Source organism: Camelina sativa, chromosome 9, assembly GCF_000633955.1.
Source record: "Camelina sativa cultivar DH55 chromosome 9, Cs, whole genome shotgun sequence".
Classification (NCBI taxonomy): domain Eukaryota; kingdom Viridiplantae; phylum Streptophyta; class Magnoliopsida; order Brassicales; family Brassicaceae; genus Camelina; species Camelina sativa.
The window spans coordinates 9,970,445-9,988,605 of NC_025693.1; the positions used below are offsets into that span (position 1 = coordinate 9,970,445).

Genomic DNA, 18,161 nt, shown 5'->3' on the forward strand with positions numbered 1-18,161 from the left:
AAATCTGGTTTGAATTTGGGAAGCAATGAATGTCTACGAAGAAGTACATGGTGGTTATATTTTGATTTATCTGCTAAAGCATATGAATTATGGTTTGAATGATAATGGCATTACCTTAAAAAAGGAGTTCCCGCGTTTTCAAACCTTTTCCACAAATTAAGTTCTTGATTTGCTTGAGGGCAAGCAAAAGCTAAGTCTGGGGGAATTGATATATCATGACTTTTGTGGTTTTTAACCATGATATAAGGAGTCTTTTTTAGAGTCTTTTGATGTGTTTCTAGGTTCTTTGTGAGTCCCTAAAAATTTGAAATAAGAAAACAGAACACAACATCAAATGTCATCTCAAACCCTCCCCCAAACTTAAATCACACAGTCCCTTGTGTAAGAGAAATTTGAAAGAGGATTTAAGAATCAAGAAACAACACAAAACAAGAAATGCAATGGTATAAACAAAGATATAGTTGGAGTATTACTTGGGATGGGCTGAGGGTGGGATTCATTTGTTGGAATATCACCAAGTGCCTAATGGACCTTCATGCTACCCGATCAACCATAAAACAAAAGAAAACAAGATCAAAATAACAAGAAACTTAAACCAATATGTACATGGATACCTTTGGGACTTCCTCCCAAGTGAGCTTGTTTAAAGTCTCTAAGCTTGACTTTGCATACTTCTTATGCTTTGGAAGGTTCATATAGAGGTGATGAAGTTCCCTCAGTTCTTAAAGATTGCATTTCTCCTCTTATTCCTGGGTCAATGCTAAAAGAGCTATGTCTGCTAATAATATTTAGACCTTCCCTTGCTTTCTTTGGAGAGGAACTTTTGACTTTACCATGGAGCTGCTTGATTTGCCCACTTATCTCCTCATCCTTAGTTGTGAATTCCCTCACTGGATCATGTAGAATGTTGATAGTTTGAAGCTCAGACAAACCATCAGAGGAGGGATTTCTTGGCTCTTGTTGTTGGTGAAGCTTGGGGATGAAGTCTAGACATTCTAGGTGACTTGGTACCACTCGGTCGAGTGACTTAAGGTGCTCGGTCGTGTGGTAGGTCGAGCAGTAGGTCGAGTGACCTAAAATCTCTGTTTCTACCCCATTCACACCCTCAAAGATTTCAGACTCAGTGTCGTGACCTTTCTCTTCAATCATGAAGATATGCCCATCAATAGTTTTCTTCTTCTGCTCAAGCTCTTTAAATTGTGCCTTATCCTTCATTTCAACATCTTCTAACAAAGGTTCATGACTCAAGACCATCATTGCTTGCTGATCAATAGAAGCCTTGTACTTTTTCAGCATTTGCTCTTTAAACCATCCTGGAAATGGCAAAGGTGGCTGATAGGGAGGAGGAATGAACCGAACCGGCTTGTTAAAATTTTGAGCAATGACTCGATCAAGCACTCGACCAGGCACTCGACCGTGTGCATGGTCGAGTGTATGGTCGAGTGGTGCCCCGCACTCAGTTTTCTTCTCATTCTGCACCTCTGGTTGGAGAAAATCCTCCCCATCTTGGTTGTCACTGTCCTCAGGGAACTTTAAAGATATTTCTTTGAGAGAGATCGCTTGGGCAGTGGCAAACTCCTTTAGATTGTTAATTGCTGTCCCATGGAGTTGTTGTCTAGAAGAAGAAGATCCACTCTTGCTCTATAGGAGAAGCATTCTGCAAGTTAAAGCTTCAATCTTGATATTAAGGTCACTGTATGTGCAGTCCACCTTGTTATTCATCTCTGTGAGCTTCTTACTTGTTTCCATGGCTCCATTAGCTTGACTTTGTAGGAGTTGCTGAAGCATATTCTTCATCTCATGATCTTGAGCAGGAGCCTTACGGGGTTGTTGTGAAGGATAAACTGGGACCATAGACTGCTCATCTTCACAAACAACATGTACCTTCTTTTGCTGGGCGTCCTCTGTTTTGTGTAGAAAGAGCTTATCTAGCTTCTCAAGCTTTTCATTCAAGGCTTGTAGTTTCTTTCTATGCCAATCCTCAGAATCAACACCTCCCCTTCAGCTTCTATCATACTCCTTACTATGATTTCCATTGCACTGAGCAAGATTCTCTACTAATTCCAAACCTCCAGCTACATCTCTATTCATAAAGCTTCCATTGGAGGCTGTGTCTAGGAGCATCCTGATCTTGGGAAGAACACCTCTATACAAAGTACACAACAAATATTCACTGCTGAATCCATGATGTGGGTATTATGTTTGATAGCCTTTGAACCTCTCCCACGCCTCACAAAAGGTCTCATTGTTCTTTTGTAGAAATCCTGAAATTTCATTCCTCAAATGTGCAGTCCTTGAGCTAGTGAAGAACTTTGCAAGGAAGACCTTCTTACATTCAACCCAAAAGGTGATTCTTCCAGGAGGTAGAGTCTTCTCCAACTGATGGGTTTTATCTCCTAGACAAAAAAAGAAACAATCTCAGCTTCAATGCATCCTCACTAACTCCATTTATATTGGTGAGGCTACAGAGCCTATCAAACTCATCAAGGTGTGCAAGTGGGTCTTCAGTAGGCAGGCCATGAAATCTGCTGCTCTTAACCATTGACATCAGACTAGTCTTGATTGTGAAGGTTGTGTTGTGGATAGGAGGAGGCACTATCCCATATCTTTGAGTATGAGTAGTGGGAGTATCACTATCACCAATCTTCCTTCTCCTTTGAGGTTCAGTCTGATCATGTGGGAGTTCCATTGCCACGTCTTCTTCTGTGTTTCTGAGACTCTGAACAGGTGCTCGACCAGGTGCTCGAACAAGCACTAGACCGTTTGCTTTGAGGTACTCGGCCGAGTGCCTGGCCGAGTGATACCTAAGAATCAAAACAGAACACCAAAACAACAAAGAGGTGAGTAATAGAATAAAAAGTAACATAGCTTAATCTTGAAACAATGAAATCTCGACTGGAACATATAAACACCCTATTGGCAACGGCGCCAATTGAAACAATTACTTTTTCAAGGTCTCTACTTATGCAATTAATGTATGAGAATATGCAAACAGAGACATAATCAGAGATGATGATGAATGGGATGCAAGGTGTTTCAATACCCTTATGATGTTGTAGCGTAAAGGATGTCAATCCATAAAGAGTGTGATATGTAAGCAGTCAAGATGTGATCAATGCATTCAAGTCAAGCCAAATATCAAGTTGATTTGTTTCTAACAACCTAATGAAAGAAATGTAAATGCAGAAGATTAAAGCAACTTAAGACAGTACTAATGCTTAATTAAACAGTAGAACAAGTGCAATAAACTATGCTAAGCAATAGAAAACTACTAACAAATGCAACTAAGAGCAAACTGAAATGAAACAAAACAATGCATAAACAAGTAAGTAAACAGGAGCTCGACCTAGCACTCGGTCGAGTGCATGGTCGAGTAGGGGGTCGAGCACTTGGCCGAGTGATGCATAAGAGAAGAACAAAAGCAAAATAAAGAGCAGAGATGCGAAATAAAGGATGAAAAACGATTAAACAGAGAAAGCAGTAATAAACAATGAGCAAATAGGTCCTAGAGATGGGGTTAATTGGTTGGTAACAAGCTAAGCTTACCCAGATTGTTTAACAAACTTCATAAAAGCTATCCCTAGACAATGATCTTCTAATACTTGCTAATCCATTCTCATGACAATAGCAATCAAGTTTAGTAACATCCTAACCATACTAAACAGGCAATAAACTCATATCATTAATGTCAAAAATCATATTAAACATCTAATCTCTTAGCATGCTTNCACAGCCACAAAGGCTTGCAATCGGACTTCACTCAAAGCTACAGTGTCGTGTAGACAGCCTCGGCCAGGGTAGCGAGCCCCGTAACCTCCGAGCTCTTCGTAACCAACCCTACAACACACGAACATGGGTNATATTAGCCTTATCGAACAACTTAGACATTGGTGTGATGCTAAGAAGCTTAAGATCTCTCCTTACCCTCTCAGTATAAGAACAACATAGAGCACATCTAATCTAGAAGAGATCTATAAACAATCAAGCTTAAAAAATCTAGATAAACATAACTCTTTACCAACCTATCCCATCTCTAAGATCCTAAGCCACTCATCAAATCTAAAAATCATCATGAAGAACACAAACCCAGAAAATGATGATATAGACATGGATGGATAGATAATGATGAGATGAACAATTTAATACAAAGAAGTGAAAGAAAGTACTCAATAGATTCAAAGTTATGAAGGTTACAAATCTATGAAAATCTAGAGAAAAGATAAGAGATGATGCAATAATGTAAAAATAGCTAAAAATGGCAAAAACTAGGTTATCAGGTGTCTACAGGGTCTCCCTTTTTCAGCCACAAGTGCCAGCACATATATATAGTAAAGAGGGGGAAACCCTAGTTAGCTAGAGGACAAAACAGAGAGTTGGCTGCAAGTGCTCGACCATGCTCGGTCGAGTGCATGGTCGAGTGGTTGGTCCGTCAAGTAACTCCAGTCTTCGATCTGGAATGATATCGGTTCAGTAAAACAGTAATAACGCTTGAATGACAGCTTCAATTGACCTGCGACCACCAGCATTGGAAAGATAGATCGATTTCCGACAACTCTCAAGAAGAAGGCTGAAGCTGAATCGCAACGGAAGATCTTCATTCGAATGGATCTTTGAGAAGCTCATTATGAATCCGACCATGTACTTGACCGTATGCCTGCTCGAGTGGTATGGTCGAATACCTTCTTTTACCTTGCTGATACTTCCAATCCTCTTGTTTAGCTCTAGAAATAACACCAAGTCCTTCCTTACCCTTTTAGAGCTCCATAACACCTAATAATAGTCTAAATGCACAAATGTATACAATGCATGCTTCTAAACATCCTAAGTTCATATTTCGACATAAATGGCTATAAAACCTAAGGAATCACTTCTATATGATGCAAAACATTAACTAAACAAGGCCTTAAATATAGTAAAATATAGTGACATCATGAGTCTTTACATGTTTTCTAGGATTTTGGCATGGATAGAGCAATTTAGATCATTTTGGAGTATTTAACCGAAGAAATTGACTTGGAATCAATTCTGAGTGATGGTGTCGATCGACACCACCCTTGGTGTTGGTCGACACCCTAGTAAGCCGACAGGAGAAGGGCCAAGTTTGTAGTTTTACAAATTGACCCCAAAGTTTTCTGATAACATCATTACTTTACTCATATTAGCTATAGATTTCATATGTATTTAGGTCTATTATCAAGTAGTTCAGATGTTAACAAGGTTCTACAGGTTTTATAGCAAATTGGACCAAAAGACAAGGAAAACATGTTTCAGGACAGATTCAGAGCTTTACAGTACATGCCACTTTTGAAGTAATTCCCGAACTCAAATTTTATGTGTTTGGTGTCTATGGAAAGCTGAGAGAGTCATATTTCTCCTCGAAGTGTAATCAAGTCAATCCGTCAAGCCATTTGGAAGATATGCCCAATTTACTAAGACGTGTTATAAACCAACGTAAGGAGAACCATCCAGCCGATGGGCTTTTAATGAAGGCCTGACCAGCGACCATCATGGCGGCCCAGTCCAAGCCTCCACCACGGTCCATAAGCCTCTTTCTCCATCCCTTGTCCTGCACATAAGAAGAAAATACGCTTTTACCCTCAGAAACCCTAATCCAAGACAAAACCATATAAATACTCTTTAAGACCTAGGGTTTCAAGGTGTGATTTCAAGTGCATTATCAACAGCTTTTGGAGCAGCCCTAGCCACGAGCAGAGAAGCAGCCGCAAACTCTCATCCCTCTCGAAGCCTTTGAAGATCCACCAATCTCTCTCTCTACTCTTTCTAGTTCTTTCATACTTTCATTGCTTTTGGGATCAAGTTACTTTTGTGACAACTAGAGAAGTTTCCTTTGAACCCCTTTTGTTTATTGATTCATTTTTGATGCTATTCTTTATAATATCAATGTCGTTTCTTTGCATCATGAGCGAGTAGTTTACTTTGTTGAGTTTTATGGGGTAATTCAATGGGAATTCATGGTTCGCTTCAATTAGGTTGTTTGATCTTATTTTCGGTTCTATATTAGAGTTCTTTTGGGACATCTTTATCTTAATGCATGTGCTTGGATTGATCACCAAGTGCTGATCTAGAGAAGGGGAGCATTAACCATGTTATCCTACTTCTCCAAACTAGTGTTATACCAAAACCTCGCGTCGTAACTTGTGTAAGTTGAGTTGCGGAGTTTATCGAACTTGTTTTACTAACTGGTTGACATGCGTCGTTGCCTGCGAAAGTTAAGTAATGGAGTATGAAGACTTTAAACTTTCATTCTATAAAAATAGCTTGTTAGTTCATTAGTGTTTCGTAGTTGAGAACCTAGACCGAAATTAGTATTTACTTGTTAGATTTTACACTTAATATTGCTTAGAACCATGAAAACCCTGAGATGACTCCCAAAACAGCCAACGCCTTAGTCTTATAGTTTTTAAACCGCTTTTATTTACGATTTCTTTATTTGCAATAGATATTAGGAAAACCAAAAACCCAATCTCTTATTTAGTTTTAGCCATAGTTCTTTCTCTTATAATTCAATATTTGTTAGCTATTACTCTCTGTGGGATTGATCCTAAAATACTACATTGATTAACTGTGCACTTTCAGTCGTCGTGTAGTCTTTTCAGGTTAAAGATTTGGAGTGAAATTCTACACACATCAAAGCTTTTTGGCACCGTTGCCGGGGAGTAACTAGCTGCCCATTCAATTTGATAAGAACTTTCGTCGAAGATATTTTGAAATTTTCTTTTGAATTTTTCAATTTAAATTTTTATTTTCTTGTTTTTCGATAACCCCTTTTTTCCCTTTTAGTTTCTGTTTTTGGATTTTGTTGTGCATGACTAGGAGTCAACCCTCCGGAACCATATCTCCAATTCAAGACATTGATCGACTAGAACGTGAAATCAGGAAATTTCGAAGACAACAAATCATGGCCAAAGAACCAGGACCAAGGTCCCCTTAACCTCGACCAACCGCTGATACCTCCTGCCCCCAACGAGCAAGGATAACTGATTCATGAACAAGGTGGCAACCCCATCCTTGCACCCGCTGATCCGCAACTCAACCTTTTGGTTGGCCGAGACCATCAAGAAGCTCCTCGTGATGCTAATCCTCTAGGCGTGGGAGACAACCTCGACGTTCCTCCTCTTTTCATTAATCCACCACTACCTCAAGTTAGCGGAAGACAACCTGCTTATGTGCACCCTCTAAGACATGCCGCTCCTAACTGTACCATAGCCAACTATGATGCTCCAAATCAATATCCTCAAGACCGCGCTGCTATCCGTATCACTCATCCCCCATAACGTGATTACGAGATTAAACCTCAAATTATTGGTTTGGTGAAGCAAAATCAGTTCCATGGTCTTACTACTGAACACCCGATGGACCACATTGATCTTTTTGAAGAATTCTTCTCTACAACAAGAACCAATGGAATTCCCGAAGATTACTTGAAGTGTAAGCTTTTTCCTTTCTCTCTTGCCGACATGGCTCATAGATGGTTAAAGTCTCTACCTCCTAGATCAATCACTACTTGGGAAGGATGCAAGTCAGTCTTCTCAGCCACTTCTACACTAAGTCAAGATCCAATTCTCTTCGCCACAAGCTGCAAAGTTTTCAACGTGGACCGGTCGAATCTTTTTATGAAGCATGGGAACATTTCAAGAACTATGAACGTGACTTCCCCTCATGGTTTTGCTCAAGGTAACCTCTTAAGTACCTTCTATAGAGGACTACACCCTAAGTATCAACTTTCACTCGACACGGCCAGCAATGGAGATTTTACTACGAAGACTGTAACGCTTCCGAACCGTACTATGACCACCAAGGCCATCGGACAGCCCCAAGACGCTACTTGGGAAACGTTCACCAACGATCCGGCCGTGTGCAAGAACGGATCAGGACCCATTGGCCAGTCCATCGGTGAGGTTCCCGACCACACAACACATCCTTCAGGCTTTGCAACCTTACGGATACGCCGTGCATTGAGCCAACTCGGACAAAGTCTATACCAGTATGACTCGCTCGAATAAAGGAAACCCGAATACTTTGATTTAACAAAAAAGTGTTATTACAAAAGAGTTTTTGAACAAGGCTTAGTGCCGAGTTTGTTTAAAACATACTTGTATTTTACAATAGACACAAAATAAAACTAATCCGGGTTCCTATCGTTCACCACGCCATCTAGTTCCCTCTAGGGTCACCTGCAGCGCAAAATATTATCATAAGTAATCTAAGATTACTTAGTGAGCTCAGGGTTCCTGCACAATATTAATCTCCCCAACCCCAAACATCAACAACAACAACATCCAAGCAAGCATCACAACTTCAAGCAGTCAAACAACAATCAGAGATAGCATGCGGAAGATAATGAGCAAAGCAAATTAATCTTGCAAGCAATAACATCAACATGCAATAACATGCAACAACACGCAACAACATAAACTTGAAATAAAACAAGAGTTTTAAACAAGTTCTAATTCATGGGCCCGGTATGCTTCCTCTCCCTAACCCCTCCTGAACAACCGTATCACAGCCACAAAGGCTTGCAATCGGACTTCACTCAAAGCTACAGTGTCGTGTAGACAGCCTCGGCCAGGGTAGCGAGCCCCGTAACCTCCGAGCTCTTCGTAACCAACCCTACAACACACGAACATGGGTTGCATGTCGCGGCCGCATGTGGTACGGATGGGAAGGACAACAATATCAAGTAAAATGCAACTAAATGCTCATGCAAACTGTGCACAAGATGGACGTCTTTGTTCCCCATCTAGTCCGGCAAAAATATGTGCCTGAACTCACAGAAAACCGGCGATCTCGGTAAGAGTGATCGGACTTTCTTCATGGTAACACCTTAAATCCTTCCTTGTTGAAATCGAGTTCCTTCTCGATTCAACACTTAACTGCGGTCGTGCGATAGTCTTGTCTTGCTTCCTCTTCTCTTCTCTTCTTCTTCCTTGCGGCAATACTTCTTTTTTTTTTTCTCCTCTTTCTCTCTTTCTCTCCTCTCTTTCTTTCTCTCTTCTTTACTTAAGCAATTTTTGCGAAAATAAGAGAAGATAGAGCTCCTTATATAGAGAAAGAGGTGAGCGACTTGGCCCAATGCATGTGTGTCGTGTGCCTCTCCTCTAAGCCACACAATCTTGTGGTTGTACACTTGTTAAGTGTAGACAACACTTGTCACATGGAATCTTGCATGCCTTCTCAATTCACACTTGCATGAAATATGATTCGTTGCATGGGAATCATGATGTCTTCCACTCCAAATTTTTGTTGTAGAGACTCCTTGGAATATCCTCTTGATTCCTCTCTTATCTTGCATGAATTCCCATTGGTCAAATTGTGAGAAGACAAATTCCACAAATTCCGGAAATTTGTCGGCTCGACCGGTCGTCAATCAACTGTCGACGTCACCCGGTACCTCTCGACCATTCTCTCGGCAATTCTCGGTCGACATCGGTAGCTCTCGGTCCTTCTTATCGGACGCTATCGGCAACTCTCGATTCCCTTCTCGGACTGTGTCGACAATCGTCGACACTATCGGACATCCTCGGCAACTCTCGGCTCTATCGGATATCCTTGGTAAACCTTCATATAATTTCCCTCGACTTACTCGGCAACTTCTCTCGGCCTTTACGGTACATCACGGACGACTCGGGCGGTACGTCTCGGACGACACGGACATCTCTCAATCCGTTAAAAATTCCTCGGACTTTTCTTCAGCAATCTTTTTGTTCTCCTTGCTGGCTCCCTTTCTTGACCTTTTTGCCTTGGGTTTTCATTTTGATATTTACCCCTTGGCGAGGGTCACTACATTCTCCCTTCTTAATAGAATTCGTCCCGAATTCCATAGGGTTCTGAGGGTCCTGCCTCATCTTCTTCGACAAACAACTGAGGATATTTGGCTCGAATCCTATCCTCATCTTCCCATGTGGTGACTTTACGGTTCTACTTTCCCCAGAATACTTGGATTTGAGGAATACTCCTATTCTTCAACTTCCGCGTCCTCCTTTGCCCAATTCCAAACGGTCCTTCGGGGTATGTCAGATTTGACTCTAACTCCTCGATAGGTTCGGGCACAATCATGTTAGGATCTGGCACATGCTTCCGTAGTTGTGAAACATGGAAGACTTTATGTAGCCCCATCATCTCTGGCATAGCTAGTCGGTAGGCTACTTCTCCAACTCTCTGCTCAATTGGATATGGTCCAATGAACCTTACCTCGAGCTTTCCCACTTTACCAAATCGATCCTTTCCTTCTTGCGGTGCGACCTTCAGGTACACCATATCTCCGACTTTAAACTCCACTTCCCGCCTTTTACGATATGCATACTTCTTCTGGCAGTCTTGTGCCTTCTTCATACTCTCCCGTATGAACTTGATCTTCTCCGTTGTCTCATCAATCAGCTTGTGATTGAAACTCGTTCTTTCCCCAAGTTCAGTCCAACACAAAGGCGTTCGACACGGCCTTCCGTACATCGCCTCAAATGGTGACATGCCGATGCTTGAGTGATAACTATTGTTATACGCAAACTCGACCAAAGGCAAATTCTTCTCCCAATCTGATGACCATTCCAAAGCACATAGTCGGATCATGTCCTCTATGGTTCGGATAGTCCTCTCTGTTTGTCCATCTATCTCTGGGTGGAATGAGGTGCTCATGTGAACATCTGTTCCCAACGCCCTGTGCACATCTCGCCAAAATATCGACGCAAATTTCGGATCGCGATCAGAGACAATGTTTGCTGGCACACCATGCAACTTCAAAATCTCGTCTATATACTTCTGTGCCAAGACTGGCGCTTGATCCGTGCTTCTCACTAGAACCAAACGGGCTACTTTGGTTAAACGATCAACCACTACCCATACTGCATCATTGATTCTCCCCTTCCTTATTGGTAGACCAGTAATAAAATCCATCGAGATAGAGTACCATTTCCACGTTGGTATGGGCAGGTTGCGTAGCAATCCTGCTGGCACTTGATGTTCTACCTTGATTCTTTGACATGAGTCACATTGGCTTACCCACTGTGCTACTGCCCTCTTCAATCCACGCCAATGATAATATCTGCGCACGTTCTTATACATCTTGGTGCTTCCAGGGTGTATACTTAACGCTGAACTGTGGGCTGCTCTCAATATTTCCTCTCGTAGTCCACTCCGGTCTGGTATAGTGATTCTCCCATTAAGAAGTAGGGTGTCATCATCTGCCAAATGATAACCACTAGCATTCGGTCCTTCTGAACTTTTCAACTCTTCGATAATCTTCTTCAGATTCTCGTCCTTGGGTTGCTCATCACGAGTTCGACGTAGTAGGCTCGCTTGAGTTACATCTTGTAAACCCAACGGCTCACTAGATTCTCCTTCTAAGGCTAAAAGCCTTACTTTCTTCAATTCCTCGGCTAAAGACTCCACATCTTTCTCGGCACTCACTTGTGCTTTCCTTCGACTTAAAGCATCTGCCGCTACATTCGCTTTGCCTGGGTGGTATTGGATCTTCAAATCGTAATCGGCAATGAATTCCATCCACCTTCTCTGGCGCAAATTTAGATCTGGTTGCGTGAACAAGTATTTAAGGCTTTGATGGTCGGTAAATACCTCAACCGCTTCCCCATACAAATAGGATCTCCATATCCTTAACGCAAACACCACGGCTGCCATCTATAGGTCACACTAGAAAAAACCTGACATATAGTTATAAACTATTGCTAAAGAATAAGTAATAACAAATTATATATACAAAAAGCTACGCATTAGTGACAAAATATTAGTTAATCGATTTTGTTGCAAATCAGTTACTATTCGTAGCAATTTTTTTACAAAAAGCTACAGAAAATATTTATAGCAAATTTACTACAAAAAAAGGGACAAATTATTTTGTAGCCATGGATATTCTATAGTTAAATATGAATAAAAAAATTAAGATTATTTTTCTACAATTTAGTTGTAACAAAACCCACGACGTGTGACGACGAGTTGGTCGTAGCAAAATATATATACAACCCACTTGTTTGATTTTAATTATATACACTACCATTTTTCTCCTTCTTTGTTTACATCGACAAAATCAGAAAACAAAACCTAAAGCCCTTTCTGCCTCTGTTGAAGCAGCTGTCACCGATCTCCGATCGATCTCTTCACAAACTGTATTGAGTCTCTCCGGCCACCGTCGATCACGATCCTCCGAGTCAGGTCCAGCAGGTAACTGACGGTGTCTAATTACTAGTTCTGTTTTCTTCTTCTTAGTAATCAATTCTTCTTTTTCTTCCCTTCCCTAATTACTTGTTCTGTCTCTCTTTGTCTCCATGCTCAATTCTATTTTTCTCTAAGGTTTTTTAGATCTTTTGTTTTTGTTTATGTTTAGGGTTTTATAGAATTTGATTTGTTCATATTGTTAATGTTTTGATTTGAGGACGTTTTCAACTTGATGATGTTTAGATATGTTTGATTTTGAATTTTAAACAAGAGTAAGTGTTCGATTTTGATTTTTTTTTTTAATTCTTGTTTGCTGCTCTATTTATGATGTTTATATATTGTATATAAGTGGTCGATATGATTGTTTTTTTGTTTGTTGATGTTTATAGATTGTTTATATCTTCCGACACTTAGCTTAGTTTATATTGTTTTAGTTGGCTGAGTAAGTGTTCGATTTTTCTGGTTTTTTTTTCTTGTTTGCTGCTCTATTTATGGTGTTTAGATATTGTTCTTTTGCTGGTTTATGTCTTCCGACACTTATGATTTGCTTTAAGTGTTGTCATTTGCTTGTTATGTGTTGCTATTTGCTACTGTTAAGAACATGTTTTTGATGGTTAGGATTTGTAGATGTGGACTCTAAACTTGGCTTTGTTCTATGTTTAAACTTAACTAAATTTTTGTGGATTTGTTTACTTGACTTGTTTATTTTTGTTTGTGTTCCGAAGATGGATGCCACCAAGTACCATACCGCCAGGCTCCATACCTCCAGGAGCCACACGTTGTACAAGCGCTTTATTTTTGCACGCAAATAACTACAGCCAGCAAACTCTCGATGCATTGCTGAGTGCTCCTGAAAGAGAATCTCAGCCACACCTCCACCCGAGAAAACTCAATGGAGCTTTATGGGACCATGGAGGAACTGATAAGACGTTCCTGATGAGAGGACAGATATTTGGTGGCAAACTTTTGTGGTAATTAATGTTTCTATACCCTAAGTCAACAATATTATCCAACTAACTTACAAACTACTAATTTCTCTTCTCCCTTTTTTTGCTGCTCCTACTCCTGCAGTAAGTGATTTTCTCTAGCTACTCGATTGCTTGTAAGTGATTGGTAACTCTGCAGTAACTTTAAATGTTGTTCACAAATGCTCTCCTTTCAACTGGTGTTCTTATCTGCAGTAAGTTATATAATTTACTGGTGTTGTTATCTGCGGTAAGTGAATATGAAGTCTGCTTAACACTTATTAAGTTGTTTCTGTTAGAAAATATTGTCGATGAGGTATAACTTTTATGAGATTTCATATTTAACTTAAACGATATTATGTAGGTGGTACCATCTCACAGTGGGAGGATCTTCGATACCGGGGGACAAAACTACATACGTGAGCGAGGGGAGAGCTCAGCTGGTGCAGTGCAAAGAATCTCTCTTGAACGCCAAATGACTTCTGTACAAGAGCAGCTGGCCACTGTGGTTGAGTTTATGAGGCAATATATGCCTGAAGGTAACGCAAACACTTTCCCCTCTGCTCAGCCAACTTCTGCAACGGGTGCGTCGGTCACTGGCCCAACTCAAGGCAACATCAGGGAGAACGGTGAAGAAAATCCTGAACCTGCGACTGAACCTCCAGAAATGGCTGATGTCCATCGAAGTCATCCCACTAATGTCCCTGATGAGTCTCATGAGCAAGAAGAAGATGAAGATGTTGTTCTCCCACCTTTCTTTACTCAATCTACCTATTTAGAACTCTTTCTTTTCTCTACCGGCTTAAAAAACTGTTTTATTTTCTTCATGTTTAAAACTCTGTTTTATTTTCTGTAATTGGAGCTTTTGAAATTTTGTTTTGCAATGATATTTGCAGGTTAATTGTGATTTCAGTAGCTTTTTATAAATTTTGATTTTCGTATCTACGTCGTAAATAATTGTCACAAATACTAACACGGTGAACAAGTTTGTCACAAAACGATGTGTAGCTAAATGTCACCTTTATCCTACACCCATTTTGTTTCTTTTTGAAGCTAATTGTTACTGATTTTTCAGACTATATCTGTAACAAATAACTAAAGCAAATTGTCACAAACCGTAGCAATTTGCTACTTTTCCGTTAGTCACAAATTTGTAGCAAATTGTTACAATTATCTACGATGGAATATTTTGCTACTAGCAAATAATTACTAACTATTTTTGTAACAAATCAGTAACAAAAAAATGTTTGCTACACAAACAAAGTTATACCTACAAATAATTCCGTAACTATATAGAACTTTTTTACTAGTGTCATGTTTGTGGTAGTTTTCCTCATGCTTCCTTAATTGTCGGGAGGCATAGGCAATAACTCTCTCTCCTTGCATCAGAACACATCCCAAGCCAACTCTTGATGCATCGGTATATACAGAGTACGGCTGGTTTGGCTCGGGTAGAGCTAAAATTGGTGCTGATGTTAACGCTTCCTTCAGCTTCCTATAAGCTTCTTCCACTTCTTCGCTCCAAATAAATGGTACCCCTTTACCGGTGAGTAGTGTTAAAGGTTTTGCAATGGATGAAAACCCCTTTACGAACTTCCGATAATAGTCCGCAAGGCCTAAGAAACTCCTGACTTCTGTCACTGAGGTTGGCTTTGGCCAATCCTAAACTGCGGCAATCTTTTCTGGATCAGCGGACACGCCTTGCTCCGAAACTCGGTGTCCTAAAAATCCAATCTCTCTTTGCCAGAACTTACACTTGCTGAACTTTGCGAACAGCTTCATTTCCCTTAATCTCTCCAATACTTTCTTCAAATGCTCCGCGTGCTCCTCCGCACTCCGCGAGTATATAAGGATGTCATAGATGAATATTATCACGAATTGATCCAAATAATCATGGAAGACTTCATTCATTAACCGCATGAATGTTGCTGGCGCGTTGGTAAGTCCAAACGGCATCACCACGAACTCGTACTGGCCATATCTTGTTTGAAAGGCAGTCTTCATCACATCTTGTTCCGCAATTGAGATTTGATGATAGCCAGAGGCTAAATCAATCTTCGAAAACCAACTTGCTCCTCTGAGTTGATCTAACAGCTCATCAATCCGTGGCAACGGATACTTGTCTTTGATGGTTATGTTATTGATTCCTCGGTAATCAATACACAAACGCATGCTTCCGTCCTTCTTCTTGACAAATAGCACTGGGGCTCCCCATGGCGATGAACTCGGTCGTATAAAACCCTTCTCCAACAAATCCTCTAACTGAGTCTTGAGTTCAGCCAACTCGGATGGTGCCATGCGATACGGTGCCTTAGCAATAGGGACAGCTCCAGGCTCAAGATTTATAGTGAAAGGATGGCTTCTTGGTGGAGGCAATCCTTCCAATGGCTTAAACACGTCCTCATAGTTCTTAACTATGGCAATGTCCTCAACTCCCAAACCTTCTTTGTCATCTCCTCCCATGGCGGTAGGAGTGACTAAGTACACACTTTCTTCATCAAACGAACTTCCGATCCTCACTGCTGATGCGAAGTACGCCGTCTTACTCGGGCTAATTCCATTGAAAATTAGAGGTGTCCTACCTCCATTTTCAAATATAACTCTGCTCCTACTGCAGTCTATATGGGCTTGGTGCTCCGACAACCAATCCATTCCCGAAATAGCATCAAACCTCTCCAACGGCATCACTAGAGGATTCACCGGGAGGTTTGTATCCTGCAAGACTATCGACACTTCCTTAAGCCATCTTCTCGTCTTCAAAGGTGGTTGATTACCAGCGGTGTAGACGTTGATGTTCACTTCTTCTTCCTCACACAAGTCTCCAAACTTGTCAACCACTTCGGGAGTCACAAAAATATTGGACGCTCCCGAATCGAACAGTACATGTGTGGGGTTACCACCAACAAGTAATGTTCCTAAATGCAAAGCAAATATAAAAATGCAATGCAAAAATTAAACACACAATCACACAACATTCACAAGCGAGTTAGAACCCAAACAAACCTGTTATAGGGCCCTTCGCGGCCTTTGGGGTTTTGGGTGGCTCTACTCCTAAAGCAAAAACATTTGCTGGGATCGCTTGCTTCTTTGCTGGGGGTTCCTTCACTTGCTACGCTGGCTGGGCACGGTTTACAGTTTGGACGTTCTGTTTGGTCGGCTTTGACGGACATAAGGTCGCATAGTGTCCCATCTCGCCACAGTTGAAACATGTGACAGACGAAAGACTCGTATTCTTAGTTTCCACAACGGTCGGGCAAGCTCGAGCAAAATGCCCAACTTGACCACACACATAGCATCCCCTGGGATCCATGTTATTCACTGCACGTCCTCCTTGGTTAACAGTCATGTTAACTTTACCACGACCTACACCCCAATTTCGTCCTAATTGATTCACCTTCCAGGAATTCATAACTTTAGTCTGCTGCACGGGTTCTTTCTTTTTCTCTTGGGCCATAATTTCTTTCTCCGACTCAATGGCCTCCTCAACACTTACTGCTCTCTCTTCCACTTCTGCGACACTTCGGTATGTCACAGCGTGCAACCTTCCCTTTATATCTGGCCTGAGTCCATTAAAGAACCTCCGAGCCATGGCTAGCTCATCGTCATTACCCTGGTACAAATACCTCCGTAGTCGGGTGATGACTCTCCCATATGCTCGAACACTCATCTCACCTTGTTCCAAACGCAAGAGCTGATTTTCCAGTCGATCACGCGACTCTGGTGGAAAATACTTCTGCTCAAACTCCCTCTTGAATATATCCCATGATATAGTCTGAAATCGATAGCGGGAAACCACGCTATCCCACCATGCACGAGCGTCTTCTTGTAGAAATTTGACCGTGACTGGTCTCCTAAACTCCTCCGGACATTTAGACATTTCAAAATTAGTCTCCAATTCTTTTATCCACGCGTCTGCTAAGACCATGTTTAGATCTCCCTTGAACTTGGGAAGTCCTAGGTTTCTCATCATCATTACCCATTTTAGGAATTGGTCTGATGAATCTTCTGATGACTGATTTGCTTGATTCTGCTGCTGCTGGATCATGTGATTCAAAAGGTCTTGAATCATCTTAAGAGTCTGCTGGGTCTCTGGTACATTCGGCTCACTCGGGCCTTCTCCACGAACTTGGTCTCCTCTTGGCATATCCCGATTTGGGTTAGCAGCGAACTGACCCCTCGGTGGAAATCCTGGCGGATACATATCCTCAGGTGTACTGAAATAGGTTGAGCTAGTTGGTGTGTATCTCGGCGTCGCGCCAGGTACATCCCATTCCGGCATAAACATGTTTGGTTCAAATATGTTTGGGAACGACTCTTCCCCTTGCGCATCATCAAAATACGAACCCCATTCCTCCGAACCAAACTATTGACTTGAACCCCTCTCTGTGCCCGGCGAATAGCGCATGGATCTAGACCTGTCGGATCCTTGACCAGACATCTGCATCCACCATCAACAAAGGGTTTACTTAATCCCATCTAACCCTAAGTGATGAACGAACCGGATTATCCTAAGTGTCTACTGCGACCATTTTGACTCGATAAAACGTTTGAAAACGCGAGTCATATATAGCATCATAACCATGCTCTGATACAACCGTTGTAACGCCCCCGAACTGTACTATGACCACCAAGGCCATCGGACAGCCCCAAGACGCTACTTGGGAAACGTTCACCAACGATCCGGCCGGGTGCAAGAACGGATCAGGACCCATTGGCCAGTCCATCGGTGAGGTTCCCGACCACACAACACATCCTTCAGGCTTTGCAACCCTACGGATACGCCGTGCGTTGAGCCGACTCGGACAAAGTCTATACCAGTATGACTCGCTCGAATAAAGGAAACCCGAATACTTTGATTTAACAAAAAAGTGTTATTACAAAAGAGTTTTTGAACAAGGCTTAGTGCCGAGTTTGTTTAAAACATACTTGTATTTTACAATAGACACAAAATAAAACTAATCCGGGTTCCTATCGTTCACCACGCCATCTAGTTCCCTCTAGGGTCACCTG

At 41.4% G+C, this 18,161-nt stretch overlaps 2 protein-coding genes across 3 annotated transcripts; one reads left to right on the forward strand and one right to left on the reverse strand.

The window, feature by feature from the left end:
- Positions 12,021 to 14,084, forward strand: LOC104710813. Of its 2 annotated transcripts, XM_010427469.2 has the most exons (4): positions 12,022 to 12,192; positions 12,912 to 13,157; positions 13,258 to 13,401; positions 13,516 to 14,084. In XM_010427469.2, exons 3-4 carry the CDS (start codon positions 13,321 to 13,323, stop codon positions 14,005 to 14,007), a joined length of 573 nt encoding a protein of 190 aa, XP_010425771.1. In that variant the 5' UTR covers positions 12,022 to 12,192; positions 12,912 to 13,157; positions 13,258 to 13,320; the 3' UTR covers positions 14,008 to 14,084. The 2 variants fall into 2 exon arrangements, with proteins under 2 accessions (XP_010425770.1, XP_010425771.1); XM_010427468.2 differs by having other exon boundaries at positions 12,021 to 12,192; positions 12,912 to 13,401.
- Positions 14,814 to 17,436, reverse strand: LOC104715163. The gene is made up of 2 exons (XM_019229910.1): positions 16,377 to 17,436; positions 14,814 to 16,066 (listed from the first exon to the last, which is right to left on the reverse strand). The coding sequence occupies exons 1-2, from the start codon at positions 17,434 to 17,436 to the stop codon at positions 14,814 to 14,816; spliced, it is 2,313 nt and encodes a 770-aa protein (XP_019085455.1).

What these genes read in the sequence shown, in the direction of transcription:
- LOC104715163 (XM_019229910.1), bottom strand. Translation starts at nt 17,436, where the DNA reads ATGTTTATGCCGGAATGGGATGTACCTGGCGCGACGCCGAGATACACA. An exon ending in TGTGGAAACTAAGAATACGA is followed by an intron (nt 16,067 to 16,376) that starts GTCTTTCGTCTG and finishes CTTTGCATTTAG; the next exon opens with GAACATTACTTGTTGGTGGT.
- LOC104710813 (XM_010427468.2), top strand. Translation starts at nt 13,321, where the DNA reads ATGTTGTTCACAAATGCTCTCCTTTCAACTGGTGTTCTTATCTGCAGT. An exon ending in TACTGGTGTTGTTATCTGCG is followed by an intron (nt 13,402 to 13,515) that starts GTAAGTGAATAT and finishes GATATTATGTAG; the next exon opens with GTGGTACCATCTCACAGTGG.